Source organism: Canis lupus, chromosome 11 (assembly GCF_048164855.1).
Source record: "Canis lupus baileyi chromosome 11, mCanLup2.hap1, whole genome shotgun sequence".
NCBI lineage: Eukaryota > Metazoa > Chordata > Mammalia > Carnivora > Canidae > Canis > Canis lupus.
In genome coordinates, this window is record NC_132848.1 from 36,216,760 (window position 1) to 36,240,005 (window position 23,246).

The following is a 23,246-nucleotide window of genomic DNA, read 5'->3' on the forward strand; positions in this document are numbered from 1 at the left end:
TAAGACATTTGCAAATATCTTCTTTTAGTCTTGTTGACTATTTCCTTTGCTGTGTAAAAGTTTTTATCTTGATGAAGTCCCAGTAGTTCATTTTTGCTTTTGTTTCTCTTGCCTTTGGAGACATCTCTAGCAAGAAGTTGCTATAGCTAAGGTCAAAGAGGTTGCTGCCTGTGTTCTCATCTAGAATTTTGATGGATTCTTGTCTCACATTTAGATCTTTCATCCATTTTGAGTCTATTTTTTGTATATGGTATAAGAAAGTAGTCCAGTTTCATTCCTCTGCATGTGGCTGTTCAATTTTCCCAACACCATTTGTTGAAGAAACTTTTTTTTTCCATTGCATATTCTTTCCTGCATTGTCAAAGATTAGTTGACCATAGGGTTGAGGGTCCATTTCTGGATTTTCTCTTCTGTTCCATTCGTCTACATGTCTATTTTTGTGCCAGTATCATACTGTGTTGATGATTGCAGCTTTGTAATATAGCTTGAAGTTCAGAATTGTGATGCCACCAGCTTTGGTTTTGTTTTTCAACACTCCTTTGGTTATTCAGGGTCTTCTCTAGTTCTCTACAAATTTTAGGATGGTTTGTTCCAGCTCTATGAAAAATGCTGGTGGTATTTTGATAGGCATTGCATTGAATGTATAGATTGCTCTGGGTAGCATAGACTTTTAACAATATTAGTTCTTCCGATCCTTGAGCAGGGAATGTTTTTCCCTTTCTGTTTGTCTTCCTCAATTTCTTTTGTAAGTGTTCTGTAGTTTTCAGAGTACAGATCCTTTATCTCTTTTGTTAGGCTTATTCCTAGGCAATTGTGAATGGGATCAATTTCTTTATTTCTCTTTCTTCTGCCTTATTGTTAGTGTATAGAAATGCAACTGATTTCTGTGCATTGATTTTATATCCTGCAAGAATCTTTATATATTTTTAGGAATTGCCTTTCTAAACAGATTTTAAAATCTTAACAGATGTTTTTCAAACCTCTCCCTATGTGGTGCACATTGCTACTTAATACAAAGAGATGAACATTTCAACAAAAGCAATTTGAAAGAAAATAACATTAAGGTTTAACTTACATGCAGTGAAATATACCCATGTAAAATGTGTTAAGTTTGATGAGTTCTGAGATATGTGTACACCCCTGTAATAACCACCCCAGTCAACACATCGCAGTCAGTGTCCCTCCAATCCCTGGTTTTAGACAATCACTGATCTATTCTCTATCACTATAAATTACATTTTCCTTTTATAGAATTTCATATAAGTAAATCTAAATATGTATTCTTTGCCTCCTTTTACTTCACATGTATTTTGAAATTTATTAATAGTTGCATATAGTTAGTAATTTGCTCTGTTTTTGCTGCTTTGTTTTCTGTTGTATGACTATACCACGGTTGGTTTATCCATTCACCTGCTGGTAAACACTTGGTTTGCTTCCAGTTTGGGGCTATTATGAATGAAGCTGCTGTTAACATCTGTGTATAAATCTTTGTGGAGATATATGTTTTTGTTTCCTTTGGGTAAATACCTACGTGTGGAATTGCTGGCTCTTATGGGATAGGTATGTTTAACTTTATAAGAAGCTGCCAAGCTGTTTTCCAGTGTGATTATACTGTTCTGAAATCCTATTGGTACAAGAGTTCCTGTTTCTCCACATCCTTACCATCACTTAGTATTGTCAGTCTTTGTACCTTTAGCCATTTTAGTGGGTGTAAAGGTGGTAGTTCATGGTCATCATAATTTCTGGTATTGATTATCTTTTCATGGATTTATTGGCCATTCACATTTTCTTTTGTGAAGTTCAATCTTATGTCCATTTTTAATAATGAATTGACTTATGGAGTCGTAAGAGTTCTTTATATTTCTGAATAGTCCTTTGTTATATACCTGCATTAAAAATATCATCTACCAGTCTATACATTGCTTCTTTATTTTTTTAACCATATATTTTAACATCATACGTTTCAATTTTAATAAAGTCAGTTTATCAGTTTTTCAGATAAACTAGTGCTTTTATCAGAAAAGCTACTGCTTTTCTTTGTCCTAAGAAACCATTGTCTATGCCTGGCTTGTGAGAGGTTTTTCCTGTTTTATTTGAGAAATCTTCTGGTTTTAACTTTTTTGGAGTTCTCTAATCCATTTTGACTTAATTTTTGTGAATTACAGATTAAGGTTCATATTTTTCCTTATGAATACCTGGTTGTTCCAGCACCATTTATTGGGAAAACTATCCTTACTCTCCTTGAATGACCTTAGTGTCTATCAGAAGTCAGTTTATTATGTATATGTGGGTCTATTTCTAAATTTTATTCTGTTCCACTGATGTATATGTCTGTTCTTGTATAACTGTTTTCTTTTGAGCCCGCACATGTTTTTTTAAAGTTTTAGTCTCAAAAGAAATCATTTTCCATTCTTCTTAATTGCAAGCTCTCTTCTTTATGTGAGTCTCAGTTCATTTATAGGAGTATTTGATGTGCCAGATAACCAAAACTAATGTAGATGTTTTTCTCTGTTATTTCTGCCAAATCAATATCCTTTTATTCACTGCTCTTAACATAGAATTCTCAGTGTGCTAGTATTTCAACAGCAACAGTAATTATATTTATGAATCCTTATGTGATACTGTATCTCAAAGCTCAAAGCTTCTGGAAGTCCAAGTGGATTACATCTGGATTTTCACACTTGTCACTTCTCATGGCAGCTTTTTTCTAAGATGTGAATTAGACTAATTATACATGTTCCTTCCTTTTGTATATCTGACTCCATTCCCTGCTTTGCCCCATATTCTGTCTCTTACCAATAACTGTACATCCTTTGATATCAAGAAAAGATTGATTTTCAAATCTCTCAGTTATTTCTTTGACTGTTCTTTTTACTTCCTCCTGGTTAAATGGGTTGTCTTCTTTTCAGGGTTTACCTTCCTTATGTCAAAGAAGTTCAGAACTGTACTTCTGACACTTTTCATTTTACCTGAAGTTAAAATGTTTTCCAGGTAGTTCCATGTTCCAGCAGTATTTGTTATTCAGTTCCTGTAGACTTCAAAGTTATCCTTTTAAATATGTTTTCTGAGACCATCTGTCACCATTAAAGTAATAAACAAGGAAACGAATGGATTTCTGTACTGAGCTTAGGCAAGGAAGGGGTTTTGGTCATTCTTTCATGAGCATTTTTGTTTGTTTTCATTTGAGGTTTGTTTCATATCATAAAGGCAACATACACTTATCATGGTAAAATGCCCATAATCCCCACACTCAAAGATCACCATCACAAATATTTTGGTGTGCTATTTAAAAAATATATTTAAAAAAATTATTTCTCAAATTTGAGTATTACATATATTGGAAAGTCATACAATAAATGGTTTTAAATGAATGAATATTCTTTTTTTTCATTGAAATGTTTTGCTAGGCAACCTGCAGAAAGGGAGATGGTATAGAAACAGGGTGATCTTGGGCTATGGGCAGAGTGAAGGGGGAGCACCTAAGTTGCTCAGGGCCTGATCTCTGCCTAGTGCATCTTTCCCTAATATTCAGTGGATACTAAGAACATTAAAGTAATCTAACTCAGTAGGAGAAGATCAATACATGTTCACTCCTATAGCTATTTAAATATGTTTATTTCTATCTTTTTCCCCCTTTTTATTAGAAACTAACAGACCTCTTATTTTTGCTTGACTTTTTTTTTTTAATTTTCAGGTTGTCATTTCCTAATGTTAAACTGGCTCTTTGCGTGATTGGAACAGAATGATATGGTCAGATGAGGGAGCAATCAGTAGTGGGATTAACTGGGCCAGGGTTAAAGAACACCAGCCAAAAGATTATTATTTTTTAATTGTAATTATATATTAAATATTGAATAGATGAACAATAATGACATGCACAAGGTATAAAGAATAATAAACACCAGGACACTCACCAGTCAGCTTAACAAATAGAACACTACCAGAACCCTAGTATCTGTACCTTTTAAAGCTACACATTCTAAAAGTTTCTTTTTTTTTTTTTTCTTTTTTCTAAAAGTTTCTTTTGGACAAAAGGTCTTCACCATTTTTGTGACTGGACTCCTTGGAAATCTTAGGTCCCTTCTCAAAATAAGTTTTATTCATTTCCCACCTTCCTCCACCTACCACCTTACAAAAATAATTCAGACCAAAGAAAAGATGCCTTTATTGAAATATCAGGAGTAGACTGAATTCCTGTTGACTGATAATCCTAAATTCTTAGGAGCAAACATTTATATATTCGATTTTAATTAGTGGAGTTTCTAGTCTGGAAACTGTATTAGGGAAGCATATTTTTATAGGGAAAATAAATTCAGCCTTTGTATGTTAGGGGTTTGGAAGAACTGTACTAATTTACTACTCCTGGTGTTTATTTGCATTATATTTCCAAGCCTTCCTTCCCTGAAGAATCATCTTTCTTTACATAGTACACAAGGCTGTTACTGGCATTCAGGACATTGAGAGGATGCTAGTATGCAGGAATGTTAATTCTAGCTCAAAGAAGGAGCTGGCCAAGAGAATCAATATTGTCCAAAGCAAATATATATTTTTGTACTCTGGATATTTATTTAAATTCCAAGCAATACAGCTAGAACATCCAGAACAGGCTACAAATTTGCCTTTTCAGAAGGTACACTTACCTAAAGAATTTATGCATATCTCATAAAAAACAGATGATGTAAAAACACATTCTACCCTTGGTTTGATTTCAATGTATTTTCACAGTGAAAAGCATGCATTCCTTAAATAATCATTTAGTTTTAAAATAAAATATGTTGCATTAAGTAATATCTGATACTTACTGTGATTTTATAATTCGTTAGATACTGTGTTCCAAGGAAACACTGAAATCCTTTGTTACTTACAAAAAAATTAATAAATTGAAATCTGAGTGAACTTTAAGTCATCATAATACCGTTAACAAGAAATTGCATGGGAAGGGAACTTAAAGTCCAATTAATGGAGTAAGAATTGAGAGGGAGTGGGAGAAGACATGCATATGTGAGGCAAGCAATCACTACATAGTTCATGATCACACATTTCTTACCTTTGCACTCAAGAGCTAGAACAGACTATGAAGGCATAAATTAATCTGTTTTAAAGAAGGCTAAACTAAGGATCATAGAGAAAAGTCATGTTAGGTGGTGAGTGTTAGAAACCAGTGTTCATAACCTTGCATCACGGAACTATTAGTGAATGAGGTAAACAACAAAGGTACAACCAGTGCAAAAAAAAAAAAAGAAAAGAAACCAGTGTTCACACTTCCATTCCAATAACCTTTTTAAAAAAATTTTTTTTAAAGATTTTTATTTTAGAGAGAAAGAGAGCATTGTGGGGGGAGGGGCAGAAGGAGAGGGAGAGAGAATCCCAAGTATACTCCCTAGTAAGCACAGAGCCTGATACTGGGCACGATCCCAGGACCCTGAGATCATGACCTGAACTGAAACCAAGAGCTGGATGCTCAACCAACTGAGCCACTCAGGTGCCCCCAATAACCTTTTAATTAAGGATCATAAATTCAGCATAATAACTGATGAACAATGAGCATGACATTAATATTTATTGAGTACTGACTGTGTATAGACACTTGTTTAATTCTTTACATATATTATTTAATTTCTGCAACCCACCTGTGATAATGGATATTTCATTGCAGAGATGAGAAAGATTTGAGGTTTATTCACTCATCAGTAGTAATTCAGTGGTAGAGCCTGTTCAGCGACACATGATTGCTTCAGGCTTATTATGGATAAGTGTTTTTGCTAAAAACCAAGAGATCAAATAGAAAAATGACATTATTTTCTCCTTTAAGAGATTTCCACATGAGATCCCTGGAACCTAGCATGTCAGATGTACATATTAGGTCAGTAGCTTTCAAATGTTTTGTTTTATTTTGTTTTGTTTTTTTAAAGATTTCTTATTTATTCATGAGAGACACAGAGAGGCAGAGGCACAGGCAGAGGTAGAAGCAGGCTGCATGCAGGGAGCCCGATGCGGGACTCGATCCCAGGACCCTGAGGTCACACCCTGAGCTGAAGGCAGACATTCAACCACTGAGCCACCTGGGTATCCCAGCTTTCAAATGTTTTTGACCACAATCTTAAGTAAGAAATATGTTCAAGGTACCTGGGTAGCTCAGTCAGATAGACATCCAACTCTTGATTTCGGCTCAGGTCACCATCTTAGGGTTGTGAGATTGATTGAGCCCCACGTTGGGCTCTGCGCTGGGCACAGAACCTGCTTAAGATTCTCCCTCTCCCTCTTCTCCCCTCCCTTCTCCATTAAAAAAAAAAAACTAAAGAAAGAAAAATGTTTATACTGAAACTAATGCATCCATTTATATATTTTATTTATATATAAATATATGTAATTTCATAGCTGAAACAAAAGTTGTATGAAATATCCTGTTAGCATACTAATACTTTCTATTCTAACCCTGTTGTATTCTATTTTATTGTATTTCATTTTTTAAAAGACCAATTACATTAAATTGACTTCATAGCTATTCGTGGGTCATATACTGAAAAAAGACATGTTAGATATATATTATTTTTTAGTTCTTTTATGTGTGTGTTAAAAACTAGATATTACTAGTCCTCCAAAGCAACTCTAGCTGATCCTTCTGTTATTTTACCTCTGTGTTGTACTTGGATTGCTAATTTTGCTTTCTCAATTTAAGAAATTATCTACAATCTGTTATTTATGGTATATGAGGATCTAGCCATCTTACCCCATGTTTTATTTCCCCAACTTTCATCCTCCTAGTTTAGGAAGGCTCAATTTTTATTTTATGAATAAGTATTGTTTATATTCTGTGGCTATAAATATCATTTATCACAGAGCCAAGCCATGTGTTATATTTTTTTAATTTTTTAAAAATATTTTCTTTCTTTTTATCTCTCTCTGATTTTTTTTCTGGAGATAGTTGCCCTATTTTTTCACTGGCATAATTTCCTATATCCTATCCTTAGTTTTTTCCCACATGATCCATCATAGCTGCCACACATCTGTACTTAGTTTTTTGCTCCCAGACTCTGTTATATCAGATAATTTGCCACTTGCCTTGATCGTAGAGACCTCATTTCTAGAGTGCTCCATCTAGGGATCCCTGGGTGGCTCAGCAGTTTAGCGCCTGCCTTTGGCCCAGGGCATGATCCCGGAGACCCGGGATCGAATCCCACGTCGGGCTCCCGGTGCATGGAGCCTGCTTCTCTCTCCTCCTGTGTCTCTGTCTCTGTCTCTGTCTCTCTCTATGTCTATCATGAATAAAGAAATAAATCTTTAAAAAAAAAAAATAGAGTGCTCCATCTACCTGCTATTTCTGGACTCTGGCTCCCCAGCTCACCTGGCACCTTCTTCCCTCACTGCTCTCTGCAGTTGGCTCTTCTATTCTCCCATCCCCATTCCTTCTCTCCCTCTGGTTCTCCCCTCATTTTCATCACACATTTTCTTTTTTTTTTTTTAACATTTATTTATTTATTTTTAAATATTTATTTATTTATTTATGATAGAGAGAGGCAGAGGCACAGGCAAAGGGAGAAGCAGGCTCCATGCCGGAACCCGACGCGGGACTTAATCCCGGGACTCCAGGATCGTGCCCTGGGCCAAAGGCAGGCGCCAAACCGCTGAGCCACCCAGGGATCCCCACACATTTTCTTTTTTAAAAAAGATTTTTATTTATTTATTTGAGACAGGGCATGAGCCTGGGAAGGGGCAGAGGCAGAGGGAGAGGAAGACTCCCTGCTGAGTAGTTCCCAGATCCCAGGACACCACTGAAATCATGACCTGAGTTGAAGGCAGATGCTTAGCCAACTGAGCCACCCAGGCACATTTTCAAGAAAGTTCTAAAGAGAGAGAACATGGGAGAAAACTTCCTGAGTGCATGCATGTCTTAAAATGCTTTAGTTTAACCTTCAATACTTGGGTGACAGATTGGCTGGGCACAGGATTATGGATTAGAAATCTCTTTCTCTTGGAATTTTGAAGGCATTGCTTCTTTGTTTCCCTGTGTTGCTGTTGGGAAAGTCAGGCTCTTGTTCCTTCATATAGGACCTATGAGGTTTTTTTTAATCATTGCAAATATTTACTATGTTCTTTCTATGTGGTAGGTACTGTTAACTTTTCTGTCCCATTTCATCTATGAGACAGGGATTATTTCCACTACAGGGAAGAGACTGCAGCATGCAGAGTGTGAGTGGCTTGGAAGTAGAGAAGGCTGTGGCCTGGGCACTCTCCAATGGGAGGATGGGGGGATCAGCCGCTGAACTGGGAGCCCTCCGAATCTGAGCATCTGATGTCCTCTCTGGAGGGTTTTCCTTCTGCCCACTACTGTTCTTGGAGCAAACGAGGTCTAAAGGAACCCCATCGCTAACTGTGCAGACTCCTCATTCTCAGCCAGTACTTCATAGTCCCCAGTGGTTTTAAGTCCTGAGATTCTTCCCCTTCAGTTTTCTCCAGAAGATGTCCCATTATTTCCCTAGATGGGGAAGACAGTTGCACAAATGATCAAACAATTAGATCTTTGCTCACTCCACACAGACACTTAAATACCCCTTTGGTTTTAGCCCCAGCGCCCCTTAGTGCTACCAAGTTCACACCTTTCAGTTTGAACTCTGCAGGGCACGCTGACATCCTCTTCTAGGGAGCCCCTAGGGAGGTAGGTTTTTTTTTTTTTTTTAAGATTTAATTTGTTCATGAGAGACACAGAGAGAGGGGCAGAGACACAGGCAGAGGGAGAAGCAGATTCCCTGCAGGGAGCTGGATGCGGTACTCGATCCCAGGACCCCGGGATCATGCCCTGAGCTAAAGGCAGACACTCAACTGCTGAGCCCCCCAGGCACCCTGGGGAGGTATTCTAGGAGGTAGCTCGGGCAGCCCTGGTCAGTGAGTTACCACTGCCCTGTCTGCTCATGCTTTTTTAATTATAAAATACAAATGTACAGGAAGTTATAGGAAATAAAATAGCCTTGCATTTACTATGCAGCTTTAGCAACCCTTAACAAATTATTTAAGCAACTACTTCAAAACGATCAATAAAAATGCATCATGTATATGGTAGGTGCCACTTGTGTATCACTTCCTGGTCTCATTTGATTCCCTCCCGAGCAGTTGTCTAAATTGGTATGTATCACTGCCAAGCACGTTCCTCTACCACTGCTGCGGAATGAATCTATAAATAACATATTGTATTGTTTTTCATATTTATAAGCCTTATGGGAATCATACTTTATGTAGTCTCCTACTGCTTTTCGCATTCAACTTTATGCTTTTGAGACATATGCATATGGATTCATGTAGCTCTTTTTCATTTGTTTTAGCTTCTATATAATGTTCGGTTGTATGACCTAGGAGTTAATTTCCTCATTCCTTTGTCAATAGACTTTTGAGTTTATCTCAACTTTGGACTTTTACCATAGTGGTGCAGTGAATGTTCTTGCACATTTCTGTGAGTGTGCATGTCGGAGTTTCCCAGCAAAGCTTCTGCAAGTCTCCAAAGATACTGGTCCACCCAGTCCTTGGAGTAGCCACTCGGCACTGGGGTGGGTAAAGCCCCCAGGCCAGTTTCCTCCAGTCATGAACACAGTTTCACCCTTTTACTCATTTTGCAGAAGAAAAGGGAGGGAAAAAATCCTGGTTTTATGTGGAATTGCTGGATTGGGGAGATACACATCTTCAAATTTAACAGATTTGCTGAGGTGTTATGCAGAGTAGTTGTGCCAGTTTATACTCCTGTGGCCAATGCAGAGTTCTTTTTACCAAGGTGATGTGCTGCACTAATGTTTAATAATTTGGGCTTTTGTGTGAGACTGTAGTGAGTTGGAACTTGTCTTCGCCCATGAGCTGTATGATCTCTGTGTGATCTCTGGCAGGCTAGCTGCACTTCACATATACCTTAGTGTCCCTTTATGTCAAAAAGGTATAATAATAGTCCATAGCGTATTATAGAGGTATTTTAAGGATTAAATCAGTTCATGTGAACCACCTTGAACACTGCATGTGTTCATCACAGGCCATTTCAAAAAACAATGTTCGCTATTATGATTGCTCAAAATTTGACTTTTGCTAGTCAGATGGGTATGAAATAGAGTTTAATGTGGCTTAATTTGCATTCCTGTATTATTAGTGAGGTTGAGCATCTTCGTGTTTATTAACACTTCTGATTTCCTTTTCTATTCTATTGGGTTGTTCTTTTTCTTACCAACTGTAGGAGTTCTCTGTATATTCTCTTTAAATATTCTAAATACTAATTCTTTGTCACTTATATACAATGCAGAGATTTTTTTCCCCCCAAGCCTGGGGCATGATTTTTAACTTTATGGTGTTTGTTGAACCACAGAAATCTTTAAAATAGTTTATAAGCTAAGATTGTATGCATTTTACTTACGAAATCATTCCCTACATCAAGGTCATAAGACATTCTCTTACAAAACTTCTCAGGTATTGCTTTTTGTACTTGAGTCTTACCTAGAATGTATTTTTGGGTATGAAGTATGGATGCTGTTTTATTTCTTTCTGTATGAATAAGCACTTGTCTCCTGAGTAGGGTTCAGCACACCTTTTTCTGTAAAGTGCCAGAGAGTAAATATCCTGGGTTTTGTGGATCATATGGTCTCTGTCACAACTACATAGTTCTGTCATTGTGGCACCACACAGGTCACTGACCCTCTCTGACTTGATTGCTCCCAATGAACATTGGCGATTATGAGTGCCTCTTTCATGAGAATGTTGTGAGGATTAAATTATAGACTAAATAGACAGGAAGTAAATAAATGGGTAGAGTAGATTTCCAATAAAATTTTATTTATAAAAACAGGCAGCAGGTTGAATTCGGTCCATGGGCTGTAGTTTGCCAATGCCTGTTCTAGACGAATCTAATCCATTCAATGTAGATATTAAACAAGCAATTAGTAAATTGTATATATATCATATATGTACGATAGATATATATTACATAAATTTATGTATATAAATGTATATTAACTATATCCTATGTAAATATATAACAATACACATATATTATAGATTTATTTCTATTTCTTGCCAATCCCATAGAAATTAGCTACCTTATTCTCTTCAAAACTATCATTTCCTCCTGCACACATTACTCACTCACCAGCACATTTCCTTATTGAACCTCCATACATTCCAGTAATACAGAGTTTACTGCATAATTTGTTCTATTTATAGGCAACCCCAATTTTTTTTGAAAATAGTTGTCTTTTGGTAACTTTTCTCCTGTAGCCTACAACTACCCTCTGAAGCTGTGTATTACAAACTCATGTCACCTGATGCCATGATCTTAAGTTTCCATCTCCCGCCCTCCCTGCCGGTGACAAACAGCTCTTGTTCTCACTGGATACTCTTTGTGTCCCACTGATTCTCATGGATTCAGTCAGATAGCAGGTGTCTGCTTTGTGAGCTGGTCATTTTGCTAGATACAGAAGATACAGGGGTGGACGAGTTCCTGTGGAAATAAGGCATCCAGAACAGAAGGCGTGGCCTGGCCCATTCAGGCCCCAGTGCATGACTCTCTTTCTTGTTCTGAACCTTATGTTTTTATTGATGTAACCTGAGTTCATGCAGCTTTCTTACCTTTCTCTTCATGCCCCCAGACTGAGGTTCTTATTAATTATCTCAAAGCCAGTATGGCAGATACTAGGCCCTTTTGGGTTTTCTTCAACCCAAAGAAGTAAGAAGTTTGCCCAGAGTCATACAGCTGATAAATGGAAATCAAATCAATACTCTGTCATTTCCAAGTCTAGATTATTTCTAATACTCCATGCTTCCTCCATACATTGTCCTGATGGAACTTTCTGTGATTCCAAAACAATCTTTGCCAGGGAAATACTGTTGTGCTCAAAATTGCGTATCTGAGAAACCACTAAAGAGCCGACACCGATTCAAGTACATGAGGGTTTATTAACAAGCTTGAGCTTGGGTCCAAGTATATCTGACACAGGGGAGCAGGGACTTGGACCCCAAGGTTAAGAGGCGTAGCAGTTTTATAGGGGCCAGTGGCCAATGAGATTGTAACACACACAGAAAGTTGCATAGTCATGTCGGTCCACACGTAGGTTGGCCAATTGAATTACAATTTACCCTATAGTGACCGTTTGAACTAGCCTATCACTGGTCAGAATTGGCGCACAGGTGTGGCGGGCAAAAGGCAGGGTTTACATTCTTTGGCGGTTAGGGGTTCCACATTCCTATATGAGCCGCATTCCTATGTGAGCTGGTTTCTGGTAGGGTGTGCTCAGCAGCTTGATTAGGGTCGGGGAGCACCTTAAGCAATAAGCAGGTCTTGTGGGGGTTATACATGAGATGGCAGGTGTAGCACAAAATGGAGTTAGTCGTGCTCTGCTTGTCCAGGGGTAGGGAATTTTTGTTAAATTTCTTGGGTCCTACAATACTAAAGAAGAAACAACCTCATGCAAAAGAAAATGGGGCTTAAAACACAGCCTCTCTCTGACAGATGTCCAGAGACATCTAAAGTTGACTCCTTTGGAATGGGTACATGTGTGTCTCTCTGTTTTGACAAGCCAATCTCCTCCCTGGTAAAGGTGTCAGAGCTAAACCACAGCACACAGTTTAGGACTCAAGGGAGATACCTCACCTCCATAGCCAACATGTCAGAACAGCAGAAGGTAACAGACCATTGGCATATACTCCTCCTGCACTTATCAAGTATTCCCACTGTCTAGGAGGCCACAAATTGTCATAGCAATGAAGCTCTTAAAATCTACTAGTAGCAGACATCTGATGAAAGCTTATTGTGTGCCCCCAACTGATCATTTAGTCTATTATTTTGTCTTCACAACATTCTCATGAAGGTAGGTGCCATTATTATCTCACATGTTCACTTGGAGAAATAGAATCTGAGAGGTTAAGTGATTTGCCTGCAGTCGGCTAGTAGGTGATGGAGAAGTGCTCACAGCCATGCCACTATTCTTGCCAAGTTGTCCAAAACCAGGGAACATTGACCTCTCTAACCCCAAATCCCTTTTTATTTATTTTTTATAAGGATTTTATTTATTTATTCCAAATCCCTTTTTAATACTGAAGGAGTTTGAGAGTTAGGGGATCCTCCTGCTCTTAATATCCAAAGAAAAAAAATATTTATCTGATCCCCAAATTCAAAGCATTATGATGGTCTTCATATTCCTGGTAGCCTAGAAAATACTTACATATATCACCTCAGTATTTGAATTGCCCTTTAAAATACTTCGACTCTGTGTCTGTATCTGTACATCTATCTATGGAGACAGGTCATTCCTCATTCCACCTCCCTTCTGGCTATTGTTCTTAGCATAGACTGAAATTTCCCTTGGCAACCCACCCATAGCCTTATAAGTAGTAAGTGAACAGTTGGTTCCCTTTCATTTCACTTGATGTACCTGCAATAGGAGAATTTATTCCTTATTTTAATTTTTATTTCCATCTTTATATGTCTTCCTTCTTCACAGGTTTATCATACAGAAAGAAGTTGAAACAAACAATGGTACAATACTGTTAAATATAAGGCTTATTGGGATTTGGGGGAAGCTTGAAGAAAATGAGAAGGTATATGTGAAAAGTTGAAGAAATATGTTATTAATTGTGGAGATACATGGTTTTTTTTCCTTGTGAAAAGAAAAGGCTCCTGGCAGTTATTTCTTTTTTCCAAGTGTAGTTCTTGACCTGGACACATGCTCTTCCTTTCAGAAGGCAATGGTGTAGACTTATGGCCTAGTGCGTCTTATGTTTACTGGGCCAAGAATGTCCAAACAACAGGAGTAATCTCTGGTGTTTTCTAGGTATTTACCTTGCTGTGGATTGCTGACTGGATGGTCCATCACTTCTGGAGAAAAGGAAAGGACCCAGATAGCTTCTCTATCCCCTATCTAACAGCATTGGGTGACCTGCTTGGGACAGCTTTGTTAGCCTTAAGTTTTCATTTTCTTTGGCTTATTGGAGATCGAGATGGAGACGTTGGAGACTAATAAATCCTACAAACTGTTCTCAAGTTCCAAGGAGGAAAACACAAGACAACTACTTATGACTCTTTCAAAAATCTTAAATCAGTAGTTTAACTTCTACCAGGGTAATCTTCAGTTGGCCCTGATTCAATTAAATGGCCTTAACATTTTTTTAAGGAATTTGTGTTAAAACCAGAATGAACAGTATTTGTGTTGCTTTTCATAGAATAAATGGTAATTTGACATAGATGTAGACACAAGCTTAAGCTCTGAAATTAATTAAATAGGAAAGAATACAGGATGTTTACAGTGAATAATTTAAAAACCACTGATGTAGCAGAGATGTGCTTTATTATTGTTTAACTTATAAAGCCAGGTTTGAGGAAACAGAGTTTTAGCCTGTCTTGTCTCATAGATGTGTTGTGCTGCAAATCCTACTATAAAATGAAAGGGACCCAAACCAAGCCTTTAATAGTTTTAACTATTAGTTTTTAACTAATAGTTTTAACATAGCAGGCATGTGTGTCAAGTTTTTTAACTTTATTTTTTGCCTAACAAAGCTAAACTCCATTCCCGAACACTCTTCCTCTGTGGCTCTGAAGGAAGCCCCAACACAATGCCCAGCCTCCTCTCTTGGCCTGGGCCAGGTTGGTCCCTCCTGCCCAAGCCCAGAAGTTACAGCACCTCTCAGGGGCAGGGGAGAGGCGGAGTGGGGAAGGGGGCTTCCTCATGTTTTCTTTCAAACAAAAAACACAATCTTATTTTTCTTTACAAAAGCAAAAAAACGAAACCAAAAAAGATACCAACCTTTGAACTATTAAAAAAAAAAAAAAATCATGGCTGGCACCCCTCTCTGCTAGCTGAGGGTAAGTGATCAGTTACTAGCTCCCAGCCTGACCAAATATGTTATGCTGAGCATGAGATAAACTCACTTTCCTCTGTGCCAATGCTAATTTAATTTTAGTTCTGTAAGATCTTGGCAGGCTACCCTTTAAATACAGAATGACCTCAAGAGATCTTTAAAGAAAGCAGTGGGTCATTTTGATCATTGATTTGGTGAAAGAATTTTGATCTAAGAAGACTGAATACTTAAAACCAGAAGATAAGCTGAGCTGCATTTGTAGGGACAAGGTGTGAGAAATTGTGTGCGTGTGTGTGTGTGTGTGTGTGAGAGAGAGAGAGAGAGAGAGAGAGAGAGACAAAGAAGCAGCAAAGAGAAATGTTTGAAGGAGAGCTGAATCTTGGATCATTGATAGCAAAGATCATAGTGCTATTGAAATTTTAGCATTATGTAATTATCCTTAAACACATTTTATTGATATGCTTTTGTCATTTGGTCCACAAATTTTGCTACTCTCCATGATTTACTATTTATTACCTATATTATAATGATTAGATTTTCTTATTAAAAAACTACCATTTAATATAACCATGGTTTTCTTCTAAGATTTTGAATAAGTAAGTGATTCATTTGCTCTTCTAAAGAAGTATGTTGCATCTTTTAGGCTTACTGTTTTAAAAGAGAGGTTGGTGGGTTATTTCAATTATTGACCATGCCTGTCCATACCACCTATCTGCACAGGCTTATTTCTACATGGGACTCTATCACATAAGTGATATGCTATGTTTCCTATATATTTTTCTAAAACTCTGACCTATATTCTAAAATTTGACCAACACTTTACTTATTCAATAGTAAGCATTTTTATATCATGTACAGTTCATTTAAAAAATACAGTAGAACCTCTCAAGATCATCAGATACCTAATAGTTGAACTGGTAAAGGGAAAATATTCATTGACATTGATTTTTATGGTTTAAGTTGTGAGTTTTAGTGTTAACATTATGTAAATAGTACATTGTTATAAACATGTTGGAGGAAGTATTCCTATTACACTCTTTAAAGTGAGACTGTGGTGTAGAGTTATATATTTTTGCTTATTTTGAAACTTTAATTATTCCACTCTTCTGCCTTGTAATGAATCTTCCAAGGTAGAGAACTGAACTAATTATAGACTTTCTCCTTTGGAGAGTTATAATGTCAAATAGTGAACATTCTCTTAAAGAACAATTAAGTCAATGAATATTTAGTTGCAAAGATTTTTTAATTTAAAAAATCCATAAAGAATCTCTTTGATTTTATCGTAAAGCATTTGTAAATTACTTACTTACATTTGGGCTGTATGATTCATAAGCATTTCTATTTGCCGATAGATTTTTATCTGGATTTTTTTAAAGATTTTATTTATTTTCATGAGAGACACAGAGAGAGAGGCAGAGACATAGGCAGAGGGAGAAGCAGGCTCCACGCGAGGAGCCCATTATGGGACTCGATCCTGAATCCCAGGATCGTGCCCTGACCAAAGGCAGACGCTCAACCAGTAAGCCACCCAGGCGTCCCTTATGTGGATTTATAACATAAAAAAGTACCCAGCAAATTACATTTTTAAAGCATTTACCATCATCTTTAGTGTATTACATATTCTGAAACACACTCAAATACACACCATCACATAGTACAACAGTACCTGTGAAATAAATCAGGTAGATATTCTTATCTGTATTTTTCAGCGTAAGAAACTGAAAAGCAGAGAAGTTACACTTTTAACATTGCCTGGGTGCAAAGTGCCCAAATCGTGACTAAAATCTGGGTCTCTGGTCTCCTGAGCCAGTTACTCTTTTTATGACCCCCGAGTGTATCAAGAGTACCTAACTAATGAACTGACAGGAAATAGGCTAGAGCATCAGAATTTTCTAAAGTAAAAGAATAGAATAATACTACATCTTTTAGGTCAGACAGGGAAGCCTCCACCATCTATCTCAATGGTAAGTGTAGCCAATTCTAAATTATTCATGTGCTTAAGACCAAGGAAAACAGATAAATGAAGACTTCAGAATAAAGAATAATGCCTGATTTCACTGAACATTTAGCGTCCACCACCTTCCCAGATTTAACATCATCTGTAGATGCTAATAAGTAACTAGCATAGCTGATTCGAGTTCTTTCTCCTTTCTGTTTTGGTACCCGATCTTGGTTACAGCAACAAAATGTCTAAAAGGCATGTCATAGGGAAAAATAAAGACATGGAAAAATCAGTTACTAATTAGCTCAATTTGCTTATAAAAGGGAAGTAGATTCCTTAAACTTTTTTTACTGGTTTTTTGAAAGCCCTTACATAAGTATGCAGCTAATAAGATGATTTATTTACCCACGAAATAATTTATTATCAGTCATATATAATGTAAATTGACAGTATTTATTTTTATACAATATAAAAATTCCTCTCCAAACTTCTTCCTTTCACTAATTTATCAGACACTTTATTTATATAGAGATCATCTTTTTAAAAACATATTTTTATTCTTGCTCACTAATCATTTTTTTTCCTTTAAAATATAAAGTTTAGAAGTTAATAAAATGGAAACTTATGGTAATGTCTCTTCTGGGAGACATCAAAAGTTCCACATCATACACTATCGGTGATATAGCCAAATGAAGTACATTTTATGAAGTCTTTCCGTAATTGGGCTTCCTTGCCTTATAATGTATCTGTGGTATAGTATACCCATTTATGATGGGCATCTGCTATCTTTGAATTGTTGTAAAGTCAAATAAGAATAAAATGTAAGAAATATGACCCAGCCTTGTTGTACTTCTTGGTAAACCAGGTAAACATCAAGCCCATGTGGAACTCACCTAGAAGAGACTGAAGTGACCTGTATATTTGTTGGATTGATGAGTGTGATAAACGAGGCTCTGACCACACCATGACCTCCAAACCATTGCTTTACCACTTTATCACTGTTGAGCACTCTTCTCATTTTCCACTTAGATTCCTAGGTCCATCTGTCCACACATCCTCTCGCCTCCTCCATACTCACTGGTGGGCTCTGGGTAAGCCCAGCCCTCTGCCTCTGCTTCGCCTGCACTTGAGCAGCTAACTATGGTTCAAGAAGGACACATGACTGCTTGGACAGACCTTTGGCATCAAGTTAGCCCCCCAGTACCCAGCAGCTGCTATATTTTTCTAATCACTTCACTCTCTGGAGATCAGGCTTTTGTCTCTAATTCTGTACTGAAGGTATACCTGTCAAGGTTGCCAAGAGCCTCCCTGTTGCCAAATCCAGTGAGCAGTTGTAAGAATTCTTTTTTTTTTTTAATTAAAGATTTTTTATTTATTCATTCATGAGAGACAGAGAGAGAGAGAGGCAGAGACACAGGCAGAGGGAGAAGCAGGCTCCATGCAGGGAGCGCGACGTGGGACTCGATCCCGGGTCTCCAGGATCACGACCTGGGCCGAAGGGCGCTAAACTGCTGAGCCACCCAGGCTGCCCAAGAATTCTCATTTTATTCACTCTCTAAAAGTATTTGAAGGTCTCCTTCTTCCTTGAAATGCTTTCTTCACTTAGCTTCCAGAAAACTCTGCCTTTTGCTTTCCTTTTCTACATCCCTGAAAGCCCCTTTCTTTTTGCTGGATCAAGCTCCTCAATCTCCACATTTTGGGATGGCCCACAGTTCAGTTTTGATGACCTCTTCTTTAGATGGACACACCCACCTCATTGTTTCAAATGCCATCTATTTGATTATTCCCAAAGGTATCCCTCCAGCCCAAGGCTCTCCCCTGACTCCAGACCCATATGTCCACATGGCTGCTGGACAGCTCCACTCCAGCCACTGTGAGGTATCTCAAACATTTGAACAACACTGCCAACCACTTAACCCAACTGACACACTGACACCACTATATCAAACAACCACAGAATACATGTGAAGGGTTAATCTCCTTAATATGTAAAGAACATCTATAAGCCAGGAAGAAAGAGACCAACACCCGATAGTAAAATAGCGAAAGATAATTCATAAAAAACACCCAGATAGATGCTCAGTACCAAACTAAAAGGAATGCTAATTAAAATCACACTGAGGGGGGCCTGGGTGGCTCAGTTGGTTGAGCCACTAACTCTTGATTTCTGCTCAGGTCATGGTCTCAGGGTCGTGGGATGGAGTTCTGCATCGGGTTCCATGTTCAGTGGGGAGTCTACTTGAGGATTCTCTCCCTCTCTCTCTGTCCCTCCTCCTGCTCTTTTTCTCTCTAAAGTATTTGATCTTTTAAAAAAAAATTACACTGAGATGCCATTTCTTACCTATCAAATTGACAAAAATTCAAGATCTAATAAAACATTCTCTTGGCAAGGTTATAGGGGAACATTTACCATGATAAATTGATAACAGCTCCATAGAGGGGAATCTGGCCCATATCTACCTAAATTCTAGGCACACTTATCATTTGATCCAGTAGTCCCACTATTACTACCATCATTAGACCCAGGCAAGTGAAGCCCCTGCCCTGGGCCCTCTGCCACATGCAGTGTTTCAGAAACTGGCCAGGAGGCCACATCTAAGTCACTGCCTATTTTTATAAATAAAGTTTTATTAGAATGCAGCCATGCCCAGTTGTTTACATACTGTGTCTGGCTGCTTTCCCTCTCCAGCAGTAGAACTGAGTAGCTATAAAAGAGACCAGATAGCCTGCAAAAGCCTATTTACTCTTTGACCTTTTTTACACAAAATAATTGACCTACCCTGCTTTAGAGTGAATTCCTCAAGTTTTATTTCTGTCTCAGGTACCTGGGACTACCCAGGATCATCCGTGTCATCTGGGCGGTGTGCTTCAATCTGATCTAGTCCTACACAGGCCCTAGTTGCCAGAAGCACCTCACAGCTTTCTAAATCACTGCCCAATGCCTGGGACCAGCCGGGGATGAGAATGGACCCCCATTTCTGTTTTTTCTATTCAGGAAGAGCTCCTTGTATGGGTCAATTAGATGCCCCCAGGAAGTCAGAATCTGCCTATAGGGTAGTCCCCAAGGCTCTAGGACTGGCCCCAGCTCCAAGAAGGCAACATGGGGGGGAGGGGGTGGTCAATCACTCTCACTGGCCAGAACGACAATGGGCTGCAGGAATGATGCTGACATTGATTTGGAGCAACTCTGACATCAGACACAGGACAAGTTCAGAACCTAGACCACCGACAATCGACTCACAGCCAACCCTTGGACTTGAGCCTCAGCATTCCCTCTTTTGTCAGCATTCTGGCTATGGCATCACCTCTGGTCTAAGCCCTGAAGTGTGACAGGGTAATGGCAGGCATCCTTCACCCTGTGCCCTCACCACTTGCACCCAGGAAAGTCTCCTCAACCTCTTGCAGGTTCTGTGCCACTTGCCAAGCAGTCCTCTGGGGGTGACTGCTCCTTTTTCCTCTGATTTTTTTCAAGACCACTGCCCCACAACGTACCCTTTCAACTGATGTCCTGTCTTAGCTCCAGTTGATTTGATGATGCCATACTCTCCCAGGTCAATCTTAAATTGTAATGGATAAGGAAGAGCCATTCATCATGTGGATGGTACCATTCTTCTCAACCTGCTTCCAGACCCTCCCCCAGCCTCCCCACCGGTGACAGCGTGGGGGAGGCAGGATGACACTTGTTAATGATGGTAAGGCAAACCTTATTCAGGGCCATCGTGATAGGTACAGGGACCACTGTACCTGCAATGTATCTGCAATGAGATGTTGCAGTGGGGGAGAGAGGTGGGGCTCCATGCTGAGTACAGCATGGGCAAGTGGTATCTGTAGCTAAGGAGCAGGGTGGAGGTCAGTGAATGGAAAAACACTGAGAGGAAACATCACGGGTGAGGGGGATTCTGCTTCAGTGGACCTAACACGACTCTTGCTGAAGGCAGGCCAAGGTGATCAGACATCACCAGGGGGTGGGTGGAGGATGAGGGGCCCCACCAGATAGTGAGGTTTGATCAGACCTCAAAGGTGGGGAGTTCTGGTTAAACTGATTTAGCAGGGTTCTTGCTGAAACCAGACTTTATAAGGAAGTTAACAGATGGGCCTAGGAGAAGTTTCAGGAGCCTTACTAGAGTTCGAATCTTTGGGTGCTGTAAACAGCATCAAATAAATGGTATCAGGGGACTGCAGAGGCCACAAAAGCTGTATAGGTGCACCTCAGAACCCTACAGGCTCGGTTCAGGACCACAGCAATAAAGCAGATATTGCAATAAAGCGAGTCAAATGAGTTTTTTAAAAATCTCCTAGTGGGATCCCTGTGTGGCTTAGCGGTTTAGTGCCTGCCTTCAGCCCAGGGTGTGATCCTGGGGTCCCAGGATCGAGTCCCATATTGGGCTCCCTGCATGGAGCCTGCTTCTCCCGCTGGCCTGTGTCTCTGCCTCTCTCTCTCTCTTTCATGAATAAATAAATAAATAAAAATCTTTTAAAAATAAAAATAAATAAGAAATAAATAAAAATCTCCTAGTCAGCATTCTGACTATGGCATCACCTCTGGTCTAGAGCCCTGAAGTGTGAAATCTATGGAAATTATGTTTATACTATATTCTATTAAGTCTGCAATAGCATTATGTCCTAAAAAGGAACAATATATAGGGGCACCTGGGTGGCTCAGTCAGTTAAGTGGACAACTCTTGGTTTCAGCTCTGGTCATGATCTCACGGGTCATGAGATCGAGCCCTGCATTGGGCTCCATGCTGGGCATGGGATCTGCTTGTCCCTCTCCCTCTACTCCTCCCCCTACTCTTTTGCTCTCTCAAATAAAGAGATAAATCCTTTAAAAAAAAAGAACCACAATGTATATACCTTAATTTAAAAATACTTTATATTGCCAAAAAAGATAACCAACGTCTGAGCTTTAAGCAAACTTTAATCTTTTTTTTGCTGGTGGAGGATCGTGCCTCGACATTGATGGCTACTGACTGAGCAGGATGCTGGCAGCTGAAGGTGGGGGTGGCTGTGGTGATTTCTTAAAATAAGACAATGATGTTTGTCATACTGATTTACCCTTCCATTCACAAATGACTTCTCTGTAGCATGTGATGCTCTTTGACAGCATTTTACCCACAGTAGGACTTCTTTCAAAATTGGAGTCAATCCTCTCAAACTTGCCTCTGCTTCATCAACTAAGTTTCTGTAATTTTCCCAATCCTTTGTTGTCATTTCAATGGTCTACAACATCTTCACCAGGAGTACATTGCATCTCAAGCAACCACTTTCTTTGCTTGTCCACAAGAAGCAAGTCCTCATCCATCTATTAAAAGCAAGTCCCATGAGATTGAAGCAATTGAGATATGATAATTGAAAAGTTTGAAATGTGACACAAAGGCAGGAAGTGAGTGAATGCTGTGGGAAAAATGGTGCCAGTAGACTTACTCAATGCAGGGTTACCACAGACCTTCAATTTGTAGAAAGCACAATATCTGGGAGGCACAAAAAAATGAAGTGCACACTAAAGGTATGCCTGTAAATGGATTCAGTCTATATTCAGTCTTGTATTCCAGGAACGACTCTGAGCCCAGGGTTGGGCAGATAGTAAAGTCCCACCTGGGTTGAACCTGCTTCATTGTGATGGTTAAACTAAAGACTTTAAAGGTGATTTAAAAAAATAAAATAAAATAAAAATAAAGGTGATTTCCTTTTTAATTCCCAAAGGTAGTAGTCAAGTAGCTTTGGTATGAAGGTCTCCTTCAACTTAGTTCTACTCTTCTTGATGAACCAACCAATTGTTGATTCTCATATTAGCTTAGAGCATTACCATCATCATACACATAGCATGAATGTGTGTGTGCACACAAGTGTGTGCCTGTGTGCATGTGTGTGCAGTTCTGGATATGATGCTATGATTTGATTTCAGGGGTCGACAACATCACCGGGAGCACCAGGAGCACCAGGAGCTATAAGAAGCTATAAGAAGGTGGCTTATACCTACTACTGCCTAGGATTTGTTAAGTAGTTCCTCTAGAAAGGACATCATTTGAATAGGAGACTTTGTTACTGTCGCTATGAATATTCATTATACATTCATTGCAAAGTGGTTTTAAAAAATTATGACTTGTGTTTTGATTCTCTAGTGCCTTAATGGTTTCTGCTAATAGCATGTCAGAAGTTGAATATAACAAAACGTGAGATGCCTCATTATAGAGTGAGTAGCTCATGATAGATGCTAATTGGGTTTGGCATAATCTTGTGATTTCATATGGCTTAATATTAAAGAGACAGGTTTCTAGGCCCCAATGAAAGCTGATCTAGACCATAAGTGGAGTTAACAAGTTTTTATTAAGTGCCAGATTGAAGCCACTCCTGCTCTCAGCCCTGAAGAGAATCCAAAGGATGAAATGAGGCTTTTGTGGTTCATGGCAAATGATCCGTGAGAGGAAGAGGATCCACACTTGAGAAAACTAATAACAGTTTTTGATAAGAGTAAAAACTGCAAACT

At 38.7% G+C, this 23,246-nt stretch overlaps 1 protein-coding gene across 8 annotated transcripts in view; it reads left to right on the top strand.

Annotated features, from left to right (window-relative positions):
- The window catches only part of SLC41A2 (solute carrier family 41 member 2), a 124,854-nt gene extending 102,076 nt beyond the window's left edge, over window positions 1–22,778 (top strand). For 6 of the 8 annotated variants that reach the window (XM_072844273.1, XM_072844275.1, XM_072844270.1 and 3 more), the window contains one exon: window positions 13,794–17,593. In XM_072844273.1, the coding sequence (XP_072700374.1) occupies window positions 13,794–13,979 (186 nt within the window). In that variant the 3' untranslated portion in view covers window positions 13,980–17,593. Of the gene's footprint in view, window positions 1–13,463; window positions 13,503–13,793; window positions 17,594–22,664 lie in introns of those variants that run through there. The other 2 variants (XM_072844276.1, XM_072844278.1) reach the window with 2 other exon arrangements.
- The last annotated feature ends 468 nt before the right edge of the window (window positions 22,779–23,246 follow it).